At 42.2% G+C, this 25011-nt stretch overlaps 1 protein-coding gene across 3 annotated transcripts in view; it reads left to right on the forward strand.

Moving 5' to 3' along the window:
• The window catches only part of LOC118398054 (collagen alpha-1(XXII) chain-like), a 62895-nt gene that overhangs the window by 16679 nt on the left and 21205 nt on the right, over positions 1-25011 (forward strand). The window contains exons 5-33 of one of the 3 annotated variants that reach the window (XM_035793033.2): positions 3-114; positions 6565-6688; positions 7000-7275; positions 7757-7837; positions 8127-8246; positions 8973-9017; positions 9141-9203; positions 10034-10072; positions 12106-12159; positions 12415-12468; positions 12565-12618; positions 13650-13703; positions 13825-13869; positions 15361-15414; positions 15541-15594; positions 16317-16352; positions 16473-16502; positions 16805-16858; positions 17025-17078; positions 19527-19580; positions 20162-20215; positions 20349-20402; positions 20538-20591; positions 20899-20952; positions 23682-23726; positions 23964-24026; positions 24156-24209; positions 24579-24620; positions 24898-24930. In XM_035793033.2, the coding sequence (XP_035648926.1) occupies positions 3-114; positions 6565-6688; positions 7000-7275; positions 7757-7837; positions 8127-8246; positions 8973-9017; positions 9141-9203; positions 10034-10072; positions 12106-12159; positions 12415-12468; positions 12565-12618; positions 13650-13703; positions 13825-13869; positions 15361-15414; positions 15541-15594; positions 16317-16352; positions 16473-16502; positions 16805-16858; positions 17025-17078; positions 19527-19580; positions 20162-20215; positions 20349-20402; positions 20538-20591; positions 20899-20952; positions 23682-23726; positions 23964-24026; positions 24156-24209; positions 24579-24620; positions 24898-24930 (1910 nt within the window). The remainder of the gene's footprint in view (positions 1-2; positions 115-6564; positions 6689-6999; positions 7276-7756; positions 7838-8126; positions 8247-8972; positions 9018-9140; positions 9204-10033; positions 10073-12105; positions 12160-12414; positions 12469-12564; positions 12619-13649; positions 13704-13824; positions 13870-15360; positions 15415-15540; positions 15595-16316; positions 16353-16472; positions 16503-16804; positions 16859-17024; positions 17079-19526; positions 19581-20161; positions 20216-20348; positions 20403-20537; positions 20592-20898; positions 20953-23681; positions 23727-23963; positions 24027-24155; positions 24210-24578; positions 24621-24897; positions 24931-25011) is intronic. The other 2 variants (XM_035793034.2, XM_035793036.2) reach the window with 2 other exon arrangements.

Genomic DNA, 25011 nt, shown 5'->3' on the forward strand with positions numbered 1-25011 from the left:
AGGGTTCGACCTGATGGAATACTTCAAAGTGGAAAACATACTGGGACCAAGGTTTGATGAGGGCCAAAGCTCCTATGTTCGACTAGGGACCATGCCTATTGTACAACAGACAGAGTGAGTGAACAATTCTTTATTTGCTGTGACAAGTAGGGCTACATTTAATTCCCAGGCTGCAGCGTACATTGATTGAGTTGAGTTGAGTTGCTGACAGGTCTTCCATCACAATCTTCCTATCCTAATACAAAGTGAAGACACATTTCAACTGTTTGAGGGCAGTGGAAGTCTAGAAAAAAAGCATCTTTATTGATAACACCAACACATTTCTACCTTTAGGTTTACACAGGGAGCCAAATTCCTTACTTTTTTTCCTACTAATTGATATTTTTATCAATCAGATCAGCTCTTTGACGATGATTGGACAAAAGTCAGAATTGTGCTGCTTGTGTAAACGCTTTTACAGGCTACATTTTACAGGCTACTCCAATGGGTTCAGGGGTTATGATACTGATGGTTTTTATGGCTGTGGCCACCAGCACACCGCTTCGGGTATAACATTGCATTTCAACATAACACATTGGGGTGATGAAACAACAGAGCCCCATTCATTTTCAATGGAGGGAAGTGAAGTGGGTGGGGGACCGTTGGGGAAAGCTGAACTTTATGCAATATTGCAACGCTACTGACCAATCTAAGCTCACAATAGCTTCCAGATCCTACTGGATTGGCTGTTCATACCTAGCTTACTAGCATCCACATGAGATTATTGCTAGACTGGCTATCCAAATAACTGTTGTTGACCCTAAAGCATTTTAGCTAAGCTTAACCCTAACCCTTTTCCTAACCTTAACCTGCTGCGTTAATTTCTACTAACCTGCTACGTGAAGTCACTTCTGTCCGTAGCTGGGTACGCTTAGCTACAGTTGTCAACAAATCATCAGTCTCGACACACCATCAGTATCATCACACCTGTAATAATAGTTTTCATCAACTTCCACTGCTTTACAAGAGTTGCCCAATTTCATCTTCACTTCAGTTCACTCCTCAGTTTTAGTGATGGGTGTATTTGAACAGTCCTTGCTCCCATCCCTACCCCTTTGAAGTTGACATTAAAACATGGTTAAGGTAAGGGCTAGTGTTAGATTATGGTTAGGGTAAGGGCTAGTGTTAGATTATGGTTAAGGTAAGGGCTAGTGTTAGATTATGGTTAGGGTAAGGGCTAGTGTTAGATTATGGTTAAGGTAAGGGCTAGTGTTAGATTATGGTTAGGGTATTAGGCTAGTGTTAGATTATGGTTTAGTGGTAAGGGCTAGTGTTAGATTATGGTTAGGGTAAGGGCTAGTGTTAGATTATGGTTAGGTAAGGGCTAGTGTTAAGGTAAGGGCTAGTGTTAGATTATGGTTAAGGTAAGGGCTAGTGTTAGATTATGGTTAGGGTAAGGGCTAGTGTTAGATTATGGTTAGGGTAAGGGCTAGTGTTAGATTATGGTTAGGGTAAGGGCTAGTGTTAGATTATGGTTAGGGTAAGGGCTAGTGTTAGATTATGGTTAAGGTAAGGGCTAGTGTTAGATTATGGTTAGGGTAAGGGCTAGTGTTAGATTATGGTTAGGGTAAGGGCTAGTGTTAGATTATGGTTAGGGTAAGGGCTAGTGTTAGATTATGGTTAGGGTAAGGGCTAGTGTTAGATTATGGTTAGGGTAAGGGCTAGTGTTAGATTATGGTTAGGTAAGGGCTAGTGTTAGATTATGGTTAGGGTAAGGGCTAGTGTTAGATTATGGTTAGGGTAAGGGCTAGTGTTAGATTATGGTTAGGGTAAGGGCTAGTGTTAGATTATGGTTAAGGTAAGGGCTAGTGTTAGATTATGGTTAGGTAAGGGCTAGTGTTAGATTATGGTTAGGGTAAGGGCTAGTGTTAGATTATGGTTAAGGTAAGGGCTAGTGTTAGATTATGGTTAGGGTATTAGGCTAGTGTTAGATTATGGTTAAGGTAAGGGCTAGTGTTAGATTATGGTTAGGGTAAGGGCTAGTGTTAGATTATGGTTAGGGTAAGGGCTAGTGTTAGATTATGGTTAGGGTAAGGGCTAGTGTTAGATTATGGTTAGGGTAAGGGCTAGTGTTAGATTATGGTTAGGGTAAGGGCTAGTGTTAGATTATGGTTAGGGTAAGGGCTAGTGTTAGATTATGGTTAGGGTAAGGGCTAGTGTTAGATTATGGTTAAGGTAAGGGCTAGTGTTAGATTATGGTTAGGGTAAGGGCTAGTGTTAGATTATGGTTAGGGTAAGGGCTAGTGTTAGATTATGGTTAGGGTAAGGGCTAGTGTTAGATTATGGTTAGGGTAAGGGCTAGTGTTAGATTATGGTTAGGGTAAGGGCTAGTGTTAGATTATGGTTAGGGTAAGGGCTAGTGTTAGATTATGGTTAGGGTAAGGGCTAGTGTTAGATTATGGTTAAGGTAAGGGCTAGTGTTAGATTATGGTTAGGGTAAGGGCTAGTGTTAGATTATGGTTAGGGTAAGGGCTAGTGTTAGATTATGGTTAAGGTAAGGGCTAGTGTTAGATTATGGTTAGGGTAAGGGCTAGTGTTAGATTATGGTTAAGGTAAGGGCTAGTGTTAGATTATGGTTAGGGTAAGGGCTAGTGTTAGATTATGGTTAAGGTAAGGGCTAGTGTTAGATTATGGTTAGGGTAAGGGCTAGTGTTAGATTATGGTTAGGGTAAGGGCTAGTGTTAGATTATGGTTAGGGTAAGGGCTAGTGTTAGATTATGGTTAGGGTAAGGGCTAGTGTTAGATTATGGTTAGGGTAAGGGCTAGTGTTAGATTATGGTTAAGGTAAGGGCTAGTGTTAGATTATGGTTAAGGTAAGGGCTAGTGTTAGAGGGTAGGGTTTAGATTATGGTTAGGGTAAGGGCTAGTGTTAGATTATGGTTAGGGTAAGGGCTAGTGTTAGATTATGGTTAGGGTAAGGGCTAGTGTTAGATTATGGTTAGGGTAAGGGCTAGTGTTAGATTATGGTTAGGGTAAGGGCTAGTGTTAGATTATGGTTAAGGTAAGGGCTAGTGTTAGATTATGGTTAGGGTAAGGGCTAGTGTTAGATTATGGTTAGGGTAAGGGTAGGGTTTAAGGTTAGGGTAAGGGTAGGGTTTAAGGTTAGGGTAAGGGTAGGGTTTAAGGTTAGGGTTAGGGTAGGGTTTAAGGTTAGGGTAAGGGTAGGGTTTAAGGTTAGGGTAAGGGTAGGGTTTAAGGTTAGGGTAAGGGTAGGGTTTAAGGTTAGGGTAAGGGTAGGGTTTATGGTTAGGGTAAGGGTAGGGTTTAAGGTTAGGGTAAGGGTAGGGTTTAAGGTTAGGGTTAGGGTAAGGGTTAGTGTTAGATTATGGTTAGGGTAAGGTTAGGTTAGCTAGTGTTAGATTATGGTTAGGGTAAGGGCTAGTGTTAGATTATTGTTAGGGTAAGGGTAGGGTTTAAGGTTAGGGTAAGGGTAGGGTTTAAGGTTAGGGTAAGGGTAGGGTTTAAGGTTAGGGTTAGGGTAGGGTTTAAGGTTAGGGTAAGGGTAGGGTTTAAGGTTAGGGTAAGGGTAGGGTTTAAGATTAGGGTAATGGTAGGGTTTAAGGTTAGGGTAAGGGTAGGATTTAAGGTTAGGGTAAGGGTAGGGTAGGGTTTAAGGTTAGGGTTAGGGTAAGGGCTAGTGTTAGATTATGGTTAGGGTAAGGGCTAGTGTTAGATTATGGTTAGGGTAAGGGCTAGTGTTAGATTATTGTTAGGGTAAGGGTAGGGTTTAAGGTTAGGGTAAGGGTAGGGTTTAAGGTTAGGGTAAGGGTAGGGTTTAAGGTTAGGGTTAGGGTAGGGTTTAAGGTTAGGGTAAGGGTAGGGTTTAAGGTTAGGGTAAGGGTAGGGTTTAAGATTAGGGTAATGGTAGGGTTTAAGGTTAGGGTAAGGGTAGGATTTAAGGTTAGGGTAAGGGTAGGGTAGGGTTTATGGTTAGGTAAGGGTAGGGTTTAAGGTTAGGGTTAGGGTAGGGTTTAAGGTTAGGGTAAGGGTAGGGTTTAAGGTTAGGGTTAGGGTAGGGTTTAAGGTTAGGGTAAGGGTAGGGTTTAAGGTTAGGGTAAGGGTAGGGTTTAAGGTTAGGGTAAGGGTAGGGTTTATGGTTAGGGTAAGGGTAGGGTTTAAGGTTAGGGTTAGGGTAGGGTTTAAGGTTAGGGTAAGGGTAGGGTTTAAGGTTAGGGTTAGGGTAGGGTTTAAGGTTAGGGTAAGGGTAGGGTTTAAGGTTAGGGTTAGGGTAGGGTTTAAGGTTAGGGTTAGGGTAGGGTTTAGGGTTAGGGTTAGGGTAGGGTTTAAGGTTAAGGTTAGGGTTAGGGTTAGGGTTAGGGTAGGGTTTAAGGTTAGGGTTAGGGTAGGGTTTAAGGTTAGGGTTAGGGTAGGGTTTAAGGTTAGGGTTAGGGTAGGGTTTAAGGTTAGGGTTAGGGTAGGGTTTAAGGTTAGGGTTAGGGTAGGGTTTAAGGTTAGGGTTAGGGTAGGGTTTAAGGTTAGGGTTAGGGTAGGGTTTAAGGTTAGGGTTAGGGTAGGGTTTAAGGTTAGGGTTAGGGTAGGGTTTAAGGTTAGGGTTAGGGTAGGGTTTAAGGTTAGGGTTAGGGTAGGGTTTAAGGTTAGGGTTAGGGTAGGGTTTAAGGTTAGGGGTTAGGGTAGGGTTTAAGGTTAGGGTTAGGGTAGGGTTTAAGGTTAGGGTTAGGGTAGGGTTTAAGGTTAGGGTTAGGGTAGGGTTTAAGGTTAGGGTTAGGGTAGGGTTTAAGGTTAGGGTTAGGGTAGGGTTTAAGGTTAGGGTTAGGGTAGGGTTTAAGGTTAGGGTTAGGGTAGGGTTTAAGGTTAAGGTTAGGGTAGGGTTTAAGGTTAGGGTTAGGGTAGGGTTTAAGGTTAAGGTTAGGGTTAGGGTTTAGTGTAGGCACATCCAAAGGATCCGGCTAGCACTAACTCTTTTTGAATGGCTCTTTATGGTGAATATTAGGAACCGAATCGCATCGGTGAAAGAGCCGTTCATTTGACTACTTGATTTGCATACTGATTTGCATATATGCATAAAGCATTTTGAGCCATGTGGGAGCCAAATGATACTATTATTTTATGTGAACAGAGCCAGATGATGCCGCTCACCGAAAATAACTCGGAATGCCCATCACTACTCAATTCATGCGCACCATGGTTGGAGAGTGAGGTAGTGGCAGTGTTCCCAATTCGCTTTATCCTAATAGAAAGGATAAATGCTGCACACACTGCCGATTAAACAGTTGGATTTGTTATGCTATATGTCTTCGAGTAGCTATCAAAGCAACACGTTTTTCTAAATTTACTTGTGAGGGATTTAGGATGCAAATGCCCATTTTGTCTCCTCCTAGGACCCGAGGTGGGCATTCGCCGTCATTTGTTGCTTTTCACAATAAATGGTTGATTGGTGAAGTTGGTTGCCCATTGTATCACCAACAGTTGCTGAATATTGAGGTGACAGGTGACATTGTGAAAGTTGACGGAAATGGCACGAATCCTGCGACATCGTGCAGGATAGGATTAAATGCGAGGAATTGTGAAAAACTGAGTTTAAATGTATTTGGCTAAGGTGTAAGCAAACTTCCGACTTCAACTGTATATACACCAAACAGATGTAGTAAGAATGCCATGTAGGTCTACATATATACACCAAACAGATATACTGTATTAAGAATGACATGTAGGTCTACATATATACACCAAACAGATATACTGTAGTAAGAATGCCATGTAGGTCTACATATATACACCAAACAGGTATACTATATTAAGAATGACATGTAGGTCTACATATATACACCAAACAGATATACTATATTAAGAATGACATGTAGGTCTACATATATACACCAAACAGATATACTATATTAAGAATGACATGTAGGTCTACATATATACACCAAACAGATATACTATATTAAGAATGACATGTAGGTCTACATATATACACCAAACAGATATACTATATTAAGAATGACATGTAGGTCTACATATATACACCAAACAGGTATACTGTAGTAAGAATGACATGTAGGTCTACATATATACACCAAACAGATATACTGTATTAAGGATGCCATGTAGGTCTACATATATACACCAAACAGATGTAGTAAGAATGACATGTAGGTCTACATATATACACCAAACAGATATACTGTAGTAAGAATGACATGTAGGCCTACATATATACACCAAACAGATGTATTATTAAGAAGGACATGTAGGTCTACATATATACACCAAACAGATGTAGTAAGAATGACATGTAGGTCTACATATATACACCAAACAGATATACTGTAGTAAGAATGACATGTAGGTCTACATATATACACCAAACAGATATACTGTAGTAAGAATGATATGTAGGTCTACATATATACACCAAACCGATATACTGTAGTAAGAATGATATGTAGGCCTACAACAGTAGATATACTTCAGTGACCTACTGTACAATCCTGTGATAATGCATTCATGTAGTGTGGATGAGGTGATTGATTGGCAACCCTCTGTGCTGTTGATGTTTTCCAGAGATGTGTTCCCTCAAGGTCTGCCAGATGAATATGCTTTTGTGACGACTTTCAAGTTCAGGAAGACCTCGAGACGAGAGGACTGGTACCTCTGGCAGATCTTTGACAAGTATGGAATTCCACAGGTGGGTTATCATAGTGCTGTGTGTGTGTGTGCGCATCAGCATATTCCATGCTGAGTCTATTTGATTGCCAGTTGCTGGGCTGGCATGCAGACAGAGAGGCATGATTATTATTTTCCTATCATTGAATATCAGAGAACATGTTATATTTGCCCAGGGGTGCAACTTTGGATTTCAGAATGTGGGGACATTTCAGAATGTGGGGGGGACAAGTTGCATCCCTGTATTTGCCTATCACACGCATTTGAGAAACCTTTCATTATTAACACATTCAACTTTATTCACTTGATCCTTCCTCCGTCGATCCTACCCAGGTGTCTATCCGTCTGGACGGTGAGAACAAGGCAGTGGAATACAATGCAGTGGGGCTGACCAAAGACGCAGTGAGAGCTGTGTTCAAGAACGAGGAGGTGGACAACCTGTTCGACAGGAACTGGCACAAGATCGCCCTGAGCGTCGAGGCCAAGGCTGTGTCTCTCTACCTGGACTGTAAACTCATCCAGACCCTGCCCATCGGGGACAGGGAGGACATCGATATCCACGGGAAGACTGTGATCGGGAAGAGGCTGTACGACAGCGTGCCCATTGATGTGAGGGCTGGGTGTTTTTATAAGGGTTGAGCTTAAGAGCAGTGGGAAGATCAGGGGAATGGAAGTATGCTACTGTGTGTGGTGGAACAACATGGTGGATTAAGGAAATACTCTTTATATTGTAATTCTAGACTACAGATGTGGGCTTTTAATTTCATCACTCTTGTTGCTGAGAATTCTTGCACAGCAGGAAATGTACACCTGTAGTGTATTCAACGTTTAAAAAGGGTCCTAAAGTTTGTCATTTCCACTTTGAAATGTCGGACTTGATTTGATTTGCCCTAACGAAAAATGTATCAACCCCTACAAAAATGGCAAAAAATTATAATCCAGATAATAATTGTTGCAGGACTATTTTCCTACTGTAGAAAACTGGCTCAAATTAAGATCCTACATCTGTAGTGTGCATCTTGTGATTCTGTGTTCATTTACTGTACTGTAGCGTACGTTTAGATAACTTTATGACTTTCTGTCCTTGCAGTTTGACCTTCAGAGAATGATCATCTACTGTGACTCCAAACACGCTGAGCTGGAGACCTGCTGTGATCTGCCCACCGGGCCGGTGAGTCAGACAGTCAGACAGACAGACAGACAGACAGGGCACCTGTCTCTGTGGTAGTCCACTCCAGGAGCATGTCTGCCATGTTTCTCATACTCACCTTACAGTGGTAGGCCACTCCAGTGAGTCAACCAATTATCTGTCACTGTGGTGGGCCTGGACCACTCTGCTGGACAGAATGCCTATCATACCTCACTGCTTCCTGAGAGACATCTTTCCTTTTTCTCCTTTTCGCTGTTCTGTACAGTTACCTGGCTCACCTTCAAACGGTAACACTGTTTTTTAATTCCAGTGCCCCAAGAAGGTGGTGACGGAGGCCCCTCCCATAGAGATTCCCACCCCCACCCCTGCAAGGGAGGAGCAGCAGAGAGGACCCCAGGCGGTCAACTGCTCATGTCCCGCTGGAGAGAGGGTAAGATCTATTATAAAATGGGGGGTTAAAGCCCTGAATGCTGATTGGCTGAAAGCCGTGGTATATGAGACCATATATCACGGGTATGACAAAACATGTATTTTTACTGTTCTAATTATATTGGTAACCAGTTTTTCAATAGCAATAAGGCACCTTGTGCCTAACAACAGCCCTTAGCCATGGTATATTGGCTATATACCACACCCCCTCCTGCCTTATCACTTAATTATAGGTCATAGGTCCTCTATATCAATGGTCATGTGTTTTACGGTTTCCAAAGATCTGTTTATTTAAAGGGATAGTTAGTGATTTTGGCAATGTGGCCCTGTATCTACTTCCCCAGAGTCAGATGAACTCGTGGATACCATTTTATGTCTATGTGTGCAGTTTGAAGGAAGTTGTTAACCAGTGCTAGTGCCTATTGCTAACTAGCATAAGGACTGGAAGTCTATGGGTATCTGCTAGCATGCTAGCAGATACCCATAGACTTGCAGTCATTGCACTAACCCTAGTTAGCATGGCTCGCAAAACTACCGCTAACTTCCTTCGTACTGGACACAGAGACATAAAAATTGTATTCATCTGACTCAAGGAAAATAGACATAGGGCCTCACTGACGAAGTTCAGAAGTATCCCTTTAATGTTTCACTCACTTGCAAAGGAGATCTTATTTTCAATGTGACTACCTGATGTAATAATGGATCAATAAATGTTCCTTCCTCACAGGGAGAGATCGGTGTACCTGGCGTTGCCGGGCCCAAGGGTGAAAAGGTCATCTAACGCTCCTCCTAAGCTATATCTCATGTGTGATACAACAATATTCCTATTTTGTAGATATATTTCTCTGGGCTCGTTCCTGTTCTCTGTCATAATGTCACATGCCTACACTTACAGGGTGATACTGGTGCTCTGGGAGCGGCTGGACCTTCTGGCCTCAAGGGAGCCAAAGGAGAAACTGTATGAAAACATTACTGTGACAATGTCAAACATACTGTCCCATTTACTTATCTGCTATCTTAATTTGACCCTGTTTCTCACAGTAGGGAAATGATCCTGCAGCAACAGGAAATGTGAATTATTATGGGGATTTAGTTAATGGACATTTTTGTAGGCGTTGATTCGTTAGGGCAAATCAAGTTTGACAGAGGACAGAGGAAATTACAAACTTTAGCACAATGGCATGTATTTCTGGATGCCAAGGGAAGCCTGCCCCCCACCCCCCACAAAATATATATATACAGTGGGGCAAAAAAGTATTTAGTCAGCTACCAATTGTGCAAGTTCTCCCACTTAAAAAGATGAGAGAGGCCTGTAATTTTCATCATAGGTACACTTCAACTATGACAGACAAAATGAGGGAAAAAAATCCAGAAAATCACATTGTAGGATTTTTAATGAATTTATTTGCAAATTATGGTGGAAAATAAGTATTTAATTTAAGTATTCAATTTGCATTGAAAATTCTCAGCGACAACAGAATATCAAATTAAAATAGCAGATCTGTACGGGCCTGGCATTTGAAAGATAAACAGCTGATAGTAAGCCTACTAAACAGTCATATTAGAACATAGCTTGTTGACCTCATATTGGAGTGTTTTGTTGTAGTGTGTGAGGTATATGATACAAATCAATCATGTTTAAAGTTCCTGCTAGATGATGTGTTACTCTACATAGATATTAGACTTCCAAGGTTCCGTTATCTTAAGTGGCATGCACCTCCTTTATCTTGTCTGCTGTCTTTCTCCAGCCTCGATAATAATTGATCCATGTCGATTGATTATTTGCAGGGCAAAGTAATATCTGTCAAGGGAGACAGAGGTGAGAAGGTAAGGCCATGGTTTTGACAGTGCAACTCCTCTCGTCATGATAATAATAACAATAACAGTGCATGGGCATCATCATATCCTAACCCTCTCTGTCTCATTGGATCTATCACACGCATTTAACAAAGACAGAATTGCATCTCCTAAAGTACAGTGGCACTGTAGAAAACCAGTATTCTTTTTTTCTTCGGGAATACCACACCATTTTTGGGGATTAGGAAAATGGCCGTACATGTCATAGTGAGAATTACAAGACTGTTGGCCACAGCGGAAGTGTAGCATAGAGGACAAGCACAGAAACATTTCAGTTGAATGCATTAAATTGTACAACTGACTAGGTATCCCCCTTTCCCTTTCCCATGCAGACGCCCACCTGCTCCGTTAGAAACACACCATTTGGTTCCGTTAAACACACACACACACACTGGCGTCAAATAGGAACCCAGATTTAGGAATTTGACTTTTTTAATAGTTTTGTTTGCTGGAATGAACTTGCCTGGTAGATAGTTCCAAAACCACACCAATCTGGCACTCCAGCCAGGGAAGTGAAAGGGGTACCTAATCAGTTGCACAACTGAAGGCATTCAACCAAAATGTGTCTTCCGCATTTTACCCAACCCCTCTGAATCAGAGAGGCTCAATCAAGCCCTCAAAGTATTTGAAAAGCGTTACATACTTTCTGAACCCAGGTCTAGTGCTGACAGCTGCACCTGTAGCAAGTGTGCTATCATTTCAAAATGCACGCGACATGTAGGCAGTGTAACCTCCCGCCTTGATGTCCACAGTGTTAGGACTCCACATCAACAGTCTCAACGTCACGGACTCACTCCAGCCATGTTGACTCACAACACAAGCAGACACCCTTAGCTAAAAAAAAAAGATGCATGCCTGAATCCTGGCAATTTATTTATTTGTGGACATGATGTGGTGGTGGAATTTCCAGAGCTAGTTGGAGAAGTGCAACACACACCTAATGTCTGAGGAGTTTACTGTTTGAAGGGAATTTCTGCTTCTATACTATTTATTTATCTGTCGCTGTCTGCAAAACCCTTAGAAATAGAATGACTTCTATTTCATTCTATTTCTGGAAAATCCATGTTTCTACTATAGGGTTTTTACAATTCTGTTTGTGTCAACTTTACAAACAGAATGCAAAACTTGTCGTTAATTACTACACCCACAGGTGTGGTCAGAATGGACATGCTGGTACATTGACTTGTAAGTGGTAAAAGTGAATTCATCATGCTCTGCTTGCTACTGTAGTAAATACATCCTCAACAGTCTAGACTAGACGATCGTACAAAAGTGTTTTGTGTACAATGTCCTTTCATTATAGGCTGCAATTGGTTGTATGAAGATTTTTGTTGCAATGCTGCTCTCTTTTGATGAAGACGGGACCTGCGTCAAAGTGATACGAGCTCTGAGAGTAATGAAAGGGTAACATTTTGACTTCTAAAGAAAGTGATTTATGAAGTGAAGCCACAGCGAAGTCTTTCTGCTGGTCTAAGGCTTAGTGGCACTATGTAATTAAACACTCCCACTTTTCTCTTCTAAGGCTCTAAATGCTTTGGAGGGATTCCTTGGCACAAAGAATGACATCAGAGCACAAACCAAAACTACAATGTTAAAAGGCTACAAAAATGTTCGAAGCCATTGGTCCTTGAGGAGTTAGGGTTGAGTTTGGCTGTGTGTATGAGCTGACCTCTGCGTTTAGAACACTGTGGGTCTTCGAGAAGCGGACCAGACCGCTGTTATAGTTTGGCCCCCAACACCATTGTTCAAAAGTTGTGTACTAACTGTTTGTCCTTGCTTGGTTATGCACAGTGTGTGTATTCTGTTTTGTCCCAAAAGCTGTTTTTATGTTGTTTTTTGTGTGTGTACTACATGTTCTAACAGTAATCTACTAATCCCTGTTCAGGAAGTGAACCCCACCATACTGTCTCACAACACGTCGCCGCTGTCAGCATCTGTTACGCCATTACGCCTAAGGCATCAGCGGTGTCCAGCCACCCTAACCTCCTCTCCTCTCTCTACAGGGTGATCTCGGGAGACGGGGGACATCCGGCGATGAAGGATCCAAAGGGGAGAAGGTGAGTTGATCCTTAAGAGTCTTGTTTTTATAGTGATGCTTTCCCACTGTTCTGTACCTCTCAGGACATGTCTGTCACAGAGGTGACTCATTACATGGTGAGGCTCGACCTACTGCATCTGTTGCCGCTGCTTGTCTGAAAGTTGCTTCTACATTAGGACATGTACAATAGACAGGAATGATGTACTTTATTATTATTATTATTATTATATTATTATTATTATATTAGATGATTGTGCCTTAAAACCACTTCCAGGGAACCAGTGGAGCGGCAGGTCTTGCTGGGAAAGATGGATCTAAAGGAGAAAGAGTATGAGACAACCATCTTACACTAATATTCTCTTACTGTGATTATAATGTCAAACTTTCTGATTAACTTCTGGATCTTTATGCTTTATTGTGACAGGGTGAATCTGGGCTGGCAGGCGATCAGGGATTACCTGGACCTCTGGGACCAAAGGTGGGTGAACATTCTATTTCTCCTTGTTGATTCCATGTTGGCCTCGGAGAGTATACAATAGCCAATGCACTTTCATAACTACATGCTGCAATATGCTCTGTGCAAACCCTTTTCTTGTGGTTGACACTGTGTTGGAGGATTTATGGCAGGTTAAGTGAAAGCTTAAAGAATGTATTCGTTTTTTTCCACTCTGATATCAAAGACAGCCTTGTTCTTTGTGTTCTGTGTCTTGGTGGGCGTTTAGACATTTGATGGACAATTACCTCTCTGCTTGCTATTGATTTCCTGTGACCTGGCTGGCTGTCTTCTGCTGACTTCTCTTGTGTGAGAAGCTGGAGAGGGAGGGAGGGGTGATAGGGGGGAAGAAGGAAAGTGGTGGGGAAGAGAGAGAGGAAAGAGAGAGAAGGGAAAGGGGAGAGAGCAGTTTTGCCAATGTACTGTGTGACCATTCAGTCCCAGACTCCCAGCTAAAGAGAACGTCTCCCTGTTGACAGAACTATGGAAGTTTCAATTGTGTAAGTTCATGTTTTTTAGACTATACACCAGGGAAATTAGTCAAAAGCCTGAACATAGCATGTCCTTGTAACTGTGAATTCCATGTTAATACGGATACTTTCGTATTGTGGTGACCATCCTCAGGGAGCCTAGCGTAGGCCATCGGTGGCTTTCCATTGCACTCTGACACTCCCACACTTGGCACAGTCAGAACAAAGGTCAGGGGTCAGGGTCCCCCAAGAGGGTCACAATGCTAACAGGTGTTGTTGCTGTTCTGGTTGCTCATTTGCCTCTACAGAATCCATATACTGTACCTCCCAAGTTAACTTGTCAAGTTAGACACAGCAAAATGGGCTTTTTCCCATCTACCCCTTTTAATCTCTTACCCCTCATATGACCTAATATGTAATACTACTGCTCAACTTGAAATGATTGGGAAATAACATTGCATCAGTAGTACCGTATCTGTAGGTTACTGGTCTTTACTCAGCATCTGTTATCCGTCAATATAATGTCTGGTCGTTTTGTTCCTACAGGGAATTGAAGGAGACTCGGGACTTCCTGGTTCATCAGGACCCAAAGGTGTCGGTGTGAGTAGAAGCAACAATGAAAATATGTCATACATAAGTCAAGTAAATAGTTTCAGAACCAACCTATGTTTTCTAAAAGTATCTTTGGATGTTACTGTATGTCTGTGTTGTACTATGTTAGGGTGAAAAAGGTTTGAAAGGAGATAAAGGATCAGGAGGATTAAGGGTAAGTATTGTTACATGTCCTATATTTGATTCAAATGATCGTCAAGTATCATAGGTCATCACGAGCATGACTGGTTAAAGAAATCAAATATAACTGCATGTACAGAGTTGAGAATAGAAAGCTCCACCAGGCTTGGTTAACTCTAAAAATAGCAGAGACTGACACACTTAGCTGACACACTTGTGCAGGTGTGGTTATACCAATTCCCTGCGGGTAAACAAATTGAAATAAAGGTAATAGAATTTTTAACAATTAACAGATTTTTCCTATTTAAGGGTTAAGTCCATAGTTTATGAGAAGGAATATAGACCTCAATCCCAGAGGGGAGTAATGGTGCAGACAGATGTGGACTGGCTTCCTTGATGTACTCTCCACATTTCCTGTCCTGGGCCCGAGGGTGCGGATCCTAATAATACTAGCTAGGGGCTAGCTACCTCCAGTACTGTGTGTCAGTGCCTCGGTTTCCTCTAAACTTTAAGGACTTCATGAAATATAGACTTTCACTGGTGCTGATGGCCATCGTCAATCAGTCAGAGTGATGGTGGTCTATGATTAAAATGATTATACTGAAGTAGCACCCAACATTGTGTAGCCTGTATGATTCCTGACCTACTGGGCTTCACACAGTATGTCAAGTGGGTCGTTGAGGACTATGGTTGTTATTAGGCTTTGACATACAGATTGTCCTCTGCGTTGGGTGATGATGTGAAATGATAGGACTTACATGTACTGGTAAGTGTCATAGAGATAGACTGGGGTTCAAGGAGAAGGGTTTTTAGGTGTACGCCCACAGCAGAGTAGAAGATTATTTACATGGTGAGTTGGGTGAAACGAACTGACAGCCGAGGAGAAAACGGCAACACCTACATAAAGACTTTATAACACACTCATAACCCGTGTATACCACATCCATTGGTCGTTGACATACGTCTCTGAGGATGCGAAACAGAACATCTTTGCATGTCCTTCATTGTCCAGGCTGTCAACACATAAAGTGAAGAATCATTAACCCTGTACAGTACTGCACATACCACATGGGTCTTCTCCACCAACCTCCACCGAACCCCCACAGAAAGCCATGTAGTAGGTTTGAGAACAGAACAATCTGGAGAAGCATTTACTTCTCTGGAGGTGACAGGGGAAATGGTGGTTCAGAACAGGAAGTGGTGGTTCAGAACAGGAAGTGTTGGTTCAGATCAGGAAGTGGTGGTTAGGAGAGTCCTCTCGGGGTCAGATAGGGGTCAGGGGTACCCTTGTTGTTGGCAGATAGAACAGTCACAAAGCATGCAAGACATGTGTGTGATGTATTCAGCACTATAGCTACCGGCTGGAAAAAGTGATGAAACTACTAGGTCTTTGATAGAATGCAGTACAGCTGGGAAGATGTGGCAAGGTTATTGTTAGTCATAGCAGGTTACTTTAGAATCTCATTTCTTATGTACCTTGTACCATTTCTATTCAACATTGAACACTGTCCCTTCTTCCTCACAGGGTGCCAAAGGTATTGACGGATTCCCTGGAAAACCTGGTGTTCCTGGAAAAGATGTGAGTTGTCATTTTCTGTTTTGCAGGTGCATAACGATGTTTACAGAAGAGAAAGACCTGAATATTTCTTTCACTGGTAATAACTGCTCATTTCAGAATGCTGTTTTGTTTTGATTTACTGTCTAGGGTTTGGGAGGACTGACTGGGGCACCTGGAGCCGCTGGAGTGAAAGGGGAAAAGGTATGGTCCTCTCTCTATCAAACACTGCAATACAACACATGATCATGAACAATACAATATGTGAATCGGGACAAAACTTTCCTCAAAGAACACTCAAGAAAACACATGAAACAAGAGTTGATATGCTATGCATCATTTTAGGATTGATAGGCTGAATGTCTCATCCAGAGAGACTCGCAATCAGTGCATTAGCCGGTAAAACATTCACATAATATTATGATCAGTGCAGGTAAACCTTTAAAAAATCTACAAAATCTTTCGCCAGACTGAACTCCTGTCAGACTGAACTACAGTCTGTGTTTTCCAGATGAGCCTCTGTTTTCCAACCTCTTTTCATCCCCCTCTTTTACCATCAAAGGTGGCCCATTAATCTGTCTGATATGATAATACATTAATCTTGTCTGTCTATAATTACACACGCACACACACACACACACGCGAACACACACACACACACACACACACACACACACACACACACACACACACACACACACACACACACACACACACACACACACACACACACACACACACACACACACACACACGCACTGTATGAAAAGTTCAACTTCGCATAACACTACATACCAGAAACTACTATTGCTCTTGTCATTGACATTAATGTATGTTTGCCATCTGAAATATTACCCCATAAACCACACAAATGATTTAAAGAGACAACGTTTTTTAAATTCCTGTCTGGTTTCACTGTCTTGCAGGGAGAGATGGGCCCTGCTGGAATGCCTGGGGATATGGTAAGTATTTTAACGTCATGTACTGTATACTCCACTAGCATGGATGCCAATGCCAACCTGAAACAACGTAGAGTGATTGTAAAAACACATACTGAAAATGTTATTTAAACCACCACACAGGTTCAAAGCGAGGGCTTGAAAGGAGTGGATGTGAGTACATGGATATAGTCATTTTATCTTCATATTTTTCTGTTCAGTATTTTGTGCGTGGGTCTGTATCTTTAAAACCATCAACTGCATTACTAAGTCTCCATCTGTTGCCATTGAATAACAGTGTGTCATGTAAGGTCATGTACACTAGATTGCACAGAGGTTGAGTTACTACACAGCAATGTTTACAGTAACATGGACAGTATAATGCTCCTGTGACATACAGTGTATTGTTATTAAGTTATGTCTGTCTCTCATGGACTCTGAATCTGTTATGTATTTATGTCTGTTCTGTGTTCCAGGGACCCCCAGGACCTCGTGGCCCTCCAGGGCCTGACGGCCCCCCAGGACCCCCTGTAAAGAACCACAATTTATTACTTCCTCTGTAGACCCCACCTTCATCTTTATCCCTATTATGTTATCTGTATAGATAACAGACGAACACAAAAAAGGCCCACTGGCTCTATAGCTTTACCAGTCAAAGCTGAGGTAGAAAAATGACAAGTGCTTTTTTCCCCCTAGGGTGCACCTGGTCAACTTGGTTTACCTGGCGAACCTGGAGAGTTTGGCCAAAGGGTAAGAGTTTAACCTTTGTTATAGGATTTACATGCTTTTGATTACAGTTATACTGTAGGCCTACATCTGACCTCACTGATACTTTAGTCATAAGAGGTTTAGGCGTGGCACAAACAGGTTTCCTCCCATATTCTCAAAACCATATAGCTAACTTTTTCAACATGGTACTCAAAAGTAAAAAATGTGCCTCTCGGTATCAAAGCCCTGTAGTCATAGTGACTGCATGTTGACAGCACACAGTAATCTGTATTACAGCAGTACACAGCTGTTGGACTGCTGTCGGATTCGTCCCTTTGTTTTTCTACAGGGGCAGTTTAGGAAGTCAACTGTCTCGTAGAAACAGGGATGGTGTAAAAGGTTTATGAACCTTAACATCCGTGTCAATATCCTAACAATAAATACACGGATATTCTATTAATGAGTAGTAGATCCACCGCTTCAGACCTGTCAACAGTCCTACCCCAGGAACACCACAAAACACCACAGAAGGCTGTAACAGAGGCAGGAAGCCCTGCTCTGACAGTAGTGACTACCCAGCAAGCCGTGAAGATTCCCAAGACATTAGCTAACATTTTCCTTAAATTGTATTTAGGGTTTTATCTAACAATTCAATGTTTTATAGGCATGACATAACAATAACGTCCCAAAAACATAAAAATAATGTTTTTGATTTCAAAAAGAAAATCCTCCAGAAAATGTTTTAACCCATGAAGGTCAATGTCCAAACCCATTCAAATCTGTCAGTTTAAGCTAGAGATGTCCGTTTTGTTTTGCATGGTATGCGTCTCAATCCAAATCATCCGTCTATGTTGCACATCTGCATCTGCAGTGATAGGTGACAGAGATAGAGAGGTGTTTGTCAGACCATGAGACATTCCGAAAATTGGTCTTCTCTCAAAATTGTCTGTAGCGTCTGAATGGCCTACAAAATAGCATGACCTCTCTGTGGAAAGATGAGACTCTCCGTTTTGCTCTACGACCCCCACAAGCATCTTGGGTCTCGTCTGAAGTCGGTACAGCCGATCTGCCAACTTCTGTCCGTAGCAACCGAACAGTTTGGGGTACACACTAATATGTCCCCTCTGTTGTTGTTTTTTGGCACTAGGATGCTCAAGGTCCCCGGTACCAGTTGAAAATAATTGTAGTATATAATTTCTAAAGTATATATGGACACTAAACCAAAAATAAACGGTTAAATAAATGTAAAAATAAATTCTATGGGGATACTTCAAGTGGTCTTAAACCCCCCCAAGGTTCTTATTGGGTTTTTAGGTAATATAATAACAAAATGGGTTCTGGGAATGGACAGTTTTTGTGTTATTAGAACGTTTTGGGAACGTTTATAGAATCAATTTTGGTTTGCTGGGTAATCTGACTGAGCCAGACCTCCTGGAGCGAGCGGTAGGATGTAACATCAGCTGGAGTTTAGATAGCACACAGTTGATGGAATGAGATGTTTTCTAACTATAACAAAAGATCTGTCACTGTATTGTGTTGAGGAGTACCTTTGTCATAGGGCTCTGATGGCAATACATTTAGAAAATGACATGTTTCTCATATGAATGTGGAGATGTCACTGTATTTGGTACAGTATGGAGAAGGCATCACCCTATCTATGCAGTATTGACATGTTTGGTCATTCTTACACTCTTATCCAGAGCGACTTATAGGAGCAATTAGGGTTAAGTGCCTTGCTCAAGGGCACATTGTCCGATTTTTCACTAGTCGGCTCGGGGAGTGCTACCATCGGCCTTTCAGTTACTGGCCCAACGCTCTTAACTGCTAGGCTACCTACCTGCTGTTTCCTCCTTGTATCTGCTATCTCTACTGGAGCTCTTAGTCTAGCCTGTTTACGGTGGATACCCATGGCCTAGTCCTCTCTGTTCTGTTCAACACTACAGTTAGTTACAGCTTGATCCTTTTTGGCTGTTCTGCTGTGGCTTGTAGCACTTAACTGTACCTCAGTATTGTTGTTACTGCTGCTGTGAACTCTGCTGTGTGTGATGTGGGATGGTCTGAGTGTGTGTGTGTAGGTGTATTGCGGATGTGAAGTCACTGAGGGGATGTCTGCTGTGATAATGGGGCTGTCATGGTGGACAGGGCCGTGCTCTCCTGGTTCCTCACACAGACCGCAGTCCACACCACAGCCATCATTAGTCAACTGTTTCCCTGACAAGCCTCAAATAACTGTCCACCCCCCACCCTTTACATATATATCAGTCACAGCACTAAGGCCGTCTCAGGTTAACCATGACACTGTAGCTTAAACAGTCCTGCAGAGGGCAGGATATCACAGTCCAGAGAATGAGAGAGAGTTGAATACAGGAGTTGCTAGAGCAACAAAGGTTTTAAAGGGTTGATTGTACTAAGTGAATAAACATGTTTATTTTCTCCCAATTTTGACATGTTTTGATGTATGAGGGTTGATTTTGCGTCTATCTTTTTCAGGGCAAGAAAGGTGAAAGTGGATTACCTGGTGTCGATGGGCTACCCGGACCTCCTGTAAGAAGCCTATTTCATGTCTATGTGCTATATATTGCAGGTGCTCTTTATTGTGTCCTACAGCATCAGACCGTTTACAGATATATTCCATGACAAAATAATCTGTTGGAACAGGAAGGCTATGTGTAATAGTATGACTCGCTGCTTCATAAGATCTCTTTCTGATATTATGAATGGAGTATGTGTCAGTTATCAGCACAGCTGTTATATCAGGCTCTGGCTCATTGGAAAACATTTTCTTCTTGATGTTAACTACTCACCAGGGACCACATACCTGACATTACTGATCTCTCAACACTAGCTTCACTAAACACTTCCACTGGAGGGAAAATATGCTCTGCCACTTCGGGAACTCATCCACATGACATCAATTCATTTAGAGTCCATATCGCTCTTAAAAGCAATAATTAGCGCCTGAGGTCCTGGACTTTCTCCTGACTGTGTGACTAGCCAACCAGGAATAACTCTTGATATTTCCACAGCTTGGAGCTATGACTGAATATCAGGCCAACCTAGAATGTCTTCCCTGTTGGACTGAGGTTGATGACAGTCTTTATTGATGATGCCATGTCTCGTTACAGGGTCCCCAGGGGCCTCCTGGAGGGCAAGGAAACCCTGGACAAACTGGACCTCCTGTGAGTTCTGTGCACCAACAATCCTTTACATTGAAGGCTGTACAGCGCAGATGTACTGTCAGCTGTCATTCCAAAAGCTCATAGAGGAAATGAAATAATAGAAAGCTAAAATGTATATATATTCTTTGCTTAGGGTCTACCTGGTGAGATTGGATTTTCAGGGAAACTAGGAGAGCCTGGCAAAGCTGTAAGTTTACTGTATTTGTTTTCTTCACATTTACATTTGACATGTTGACATGTTATATTATTCACTGATGTACCATTGAGTTGTCAAAGTACTCGTGTCCCAGACGTATCCCTATATAATATTTATTGTTGAAAGGGTTTACCTGGAAACGATGGGCTGGACGGAGTTCCAGGAAATGACGGAGACAAGGTCAGTGTAGTAGTAATAGTGATTCATGTTTCCTAACCAACTGAATGTTCCAGGTTTTTATTCCTTACTAACAGTAAGGAAACATCTAATAATATGTAGCATTCCAAAGGCATGGAGGACAGTGTGCCAGCGTGTTATCCCTACTGACACGTTTATGTTCTCAGATTGTTGTCACATGGTAATGCCATGACCAACCTTCTTTCACAACCTATTTGCCAACGTTGTGACAACGTAATGTGTTAGTTGGGATAATATCTGATACAATACCATACATGTATAAAGCTGTGTTTTTCATTCATCTCCATAGGGGCCTAGAGGGGAGTCTGGATTGGATGGCTTCCCTGGTAAACCTGGTCCTAAGGTACAGTGATACTACTCTTTGTCTTTGTCCAAAATGGTAACCTTTTTCCTAAATAGTGCACTTCTGGTCAAAAGTAGTCAACTGCATAGGAATTACAATAGGGTGCCATTTTAGATACAACCTATATCTGGACACCCTGGCCATATCAATGGCTCGTCATAAAAGTGATGCAGGCTAAAGTTTATATGGAGTCTATAAAGGTGACTTTTAAAGTATCCATTTCACTTGAGCTGGATGGATTGTTAAATAGGAAAAGGAGTAGCAAAACTAAATTAATGGCATTATGTTTCAACTCAGGGAGTTGGATAGAAACCTTCTGAGATATACCTGTGCATCAGTGGAGGTTCCTCAGAGGAGGACCATCTTCCTCAGTGAATTATAAAAACAAAAATGGTAAAACATTAAACAGTTATCCCATTTAGGTAAAACTATACTAAATATAATCACGTCTCCACATAATTGATAAAAACACACTGTTTTCCGATGAATGTCTACAGTAGCCAGAGGACAGCTAGCTTCCCTCCTCCTCTGTGTACATTGAGTTCAATACAAAACCTCAGAGGCTCATGTTTCTCATCCCCTTCCATAGACTTACACAATAATTATGATAACTTCCAGAGGATGTCTTCCAACCTATCAGAGCTCTCGCAGCATGAACTGACATGTTGTCCACCCAATCAAATGATCAGAGAATGAATCAAGTATTGAAAGCATAAACTACAGCTAGCTAGCACGGTAGTGCAAAACATGTGGTGAGTAGTTGACTCAAAGATAGAGAAAGACAATAGTTGAACAGTTTTGAACAAATTAATTTCTTCTAAAATGAAGGAGAAGCAAGAGAGAAATATATATACTATAGTGAGTGTTTTTTTTAACTCTCAGTTTCACTTAGCTAGCAAATGGAGCTTGCTAGTTTAGCCTACTGAAACACCCTGCTCAAAAAAACACCCTGCTCAAATAGAGGGATGCTATATTAGCTAGCTGGCTATGACTATCTAACAGAACACTGGAACTACTCAAAGTCAAGCTAAGCTTTTGGTTTTACAAGTGTATTGCCACCTGTGTAACTGCTTACTGACTACACTGTAACGTTACTGCATGATTGTAGCGGGTTTACCTGCGCGTTAGTTCTATTAGCTATGCTGACTATGAAGTTACTTTAGCTATGGTGACAAGGATGTATGTAGCCTGTGTGCAGAGGTTTGGCTTGGAACGTTTTTTTTTCATCTGGTCGCATACATCTGATGTGTTGTCCATTGAAGTCCACAAGCAAAGAGAAGAGGTGAGAGGAGAGCGCATGGATGCGAGGACCACAACCGGACTGTGTGTTTATGCTTGATCAGGGATTCATTCTGCCGATTCTGTTGAAAAACGTTTCTTAAACTGAAGCAAACAGAACAAAACGGAGATAAACATACTAGCATTTGTCCAATAGAAACTCTCGTTTGCAACTGTTGGATAGCTAGATATATCAGCTAGATGCAGGCAAGAGTGTGCAAGTGTCACTGTGTCACCTCAATTTTGTCTCTCGACTTGTGTTCACGTATGTCGTAAACTTTCATTCATAGGCTGGGTTGCAGCAACCTCATGATGGTGTAATACTTTTAAACCGTCCCCTCGCCCATACCCGGGCGCAAACCAGGGACCCTCTGCACACATCAACAACAGTCATCCACAAAGCATCGTTACCCATCGCTCCACAAGAGCCGCGGCCCTTGCAGAGCAAGGGGAACTACTACCTCAAGGTCTCAGAGCAAGTGACGTAACCGATTGAAACGCTATTTAGCGCACACCGCTAACTAAGCTAGCCGTTTCACATCCGTTACACTCACCCCCCTTTTGACCTTCCTCCTTTTTCCGCAGCAACCAGTAATCCGGGTCAACAGCATCAATGTAACAGTATAATTTTAAACTGTCCCCTCGCCCATACCCGGGCGCGAACCAGGGACCTTCTGCACACATCAAAAACAGTCACCCACGAAGCACCGTTACCCATCGCTCCACAAAAGCCACGGCCCTTGCAGAGCAAGGGGAACTACTACCTCAAGGTCTCAGAGCAAGTGATGTAACCGATTGAAACGCTATTTAGCGCACACCGCTAACTAAGCTAGCCGTTTCACATCCGTTACACTCACCCCCCTTTTGACCTTCCTCCTTTTTCCGCAGCAACCAGTAATCCGGGTCAACAGCATCAATGTAACAGTATAATTTTAAACCGTCCCCTCGCCCATAACCGGGCGCGAACCAGGGACCTTCTGCACACATCAACAACAGTCACCCACGAAGCATCGTTACCCATCGCTCCACAAAAGCCACGGCCCTTGCAGAGCAAGGGGAACTACTACCTCAAGGTCTCAGAGCAAGTGACGTAACCGATTTAAACGCTATTTAGCGCACACCGCTAACTAAGCTAGCCGTTTCACATCCGTTACACTGGGAATAGGGAAAATTCGAGTATCACGTAGAAGCCTAAACCTATCGCTGTTACATTGAACTGGGTGAATGGAATATGAATGACAGTAATGCTGTAATGGAAATAAGGCCATGCTCATTAAAAAAATCGTCCAACCTCATCGGCACTGACTGCCACTGCTGTGCATTTATAGACTTAACATTTTCTTATTGCATATGGCTCCTTACAGCTGGTTAATAGACAGTGTTACAGAAATGTCAAGCATTGTCTGAGGAATCGTATGATCTCATGATGACAGAATGTGTCACTCCTATAGGGTGAAGAAGGAACACCTGGGCCAAGAGGACCTGGAGGAGAGAGTGTAAGTCAATAATACATGGCTATCACCTTAAATCATTATACTCAACTCAAAGTACCCCATCCCACATGCTCTTAATCTTTCTGTGTGTGTGTGTGTGTGTGTGTGTGTGTGTGTGTGTGTGTGTGTGTGTGTGTGTGTGTGTGTGTGTGTGTGTGTGTGTGTGTGTGTGTGTGTGTGTGTGTGTGTGTGTGTGTGTGTGTGTGTGTGTGTGTGTGTGTGTGTGTGTGTGTGTTACAGGGACCAGTTGGTTTAACTGGACAACCAGGGGTTGTTGGACCAAGAGGAGAGAAAGGAGGACAGGTGAGATTGATCTCATAGCCATCATTAAAGCCACATTCCTGAAATGTGGGCTTCAGACCAACGCCAGCTCGCATCTAAATCTCCTTGTGTACTACGGTCTTGTTTATGTCTTGTGTTTTCTTTTTTTAGGGTGACAGGGGACAAGATGGCTCTTTCGGGCCAAAGGGTGACAAAGGTGACAAGGTAAGACCGAGATATGAGACGATAGATCTGCAAAGACTCTCATGTAAACAGCTAGCTACTGTGTGTCACAACATCCTTTAAATGCCGTACGATCTCTTACCTTTACTGTTACTAGAACGTGTTATTGACAGTCAGTAACAGTGAACAAGATTCTTGTTACACTGTGTTTTGTTTGAGGAGGGATTGGATAAGCATGCTTATTAGCATAAAAGCTATGCTAGCTGCATGAAAGATAATTCCTGCTTGTACCAGAGGGTGTATCAGTCACAGAGCCTTCCCTCTCCACTTTGTCTCACTAACTACTACCAGGGGACTAGTGTGTTGTAATGAGCTAATTAACATTCCCACACTGTGTGTGTGTTGCCTCAGGGTGACACAGGACCCAAGGGAACTCCAGGAATACCAGGAAATGTGAGTAAAGTCAAGGGATGTTGAATGGAGCAAAAGACCATATTAAGACACTGTAATAAACCTCATTGAAGGACAGGACGTATTGGAGTAAATTCGAACTGTGAAAATTGACATGTCTGTTATCCGAATAATATTTGTGTCATGCATATATATATATTTTCTTTTAGTGATCCATGTACAACTAAGCAAACAAAAAACGTATTGGAAAAGTGCATTGCAATCTGAGGATGCTTGTTGGATAACTTGTCTCTCTCTCTCTGTTGTGTTTTTCTCTCAGGTAGCCAATGTTATCCCTGAGCCTGGTGAGCCTGTAAGTACTGTAGAAACCAACAAGATCTCACTGTCTTACTTCAACTTACTCAGTATTCAACTTTTGTCCAGGGACGGTTAA

Source organism: Oncorhynchus keta, chromosome 19, assembly GCF_023373465.1.
Source record: "Oncorhynchus keta strain PuntledgeMale-10-30-2019 chromosome 19, Oket_V2, whole genome shotgun sequence".
Classification (NCBI taxonomy): Eukaryota; Metazoa; Chordata; class Actinopteri; order Salmoniformes; family Salmonidae; genus Oncorhynchus; species Oncorhynchus keta.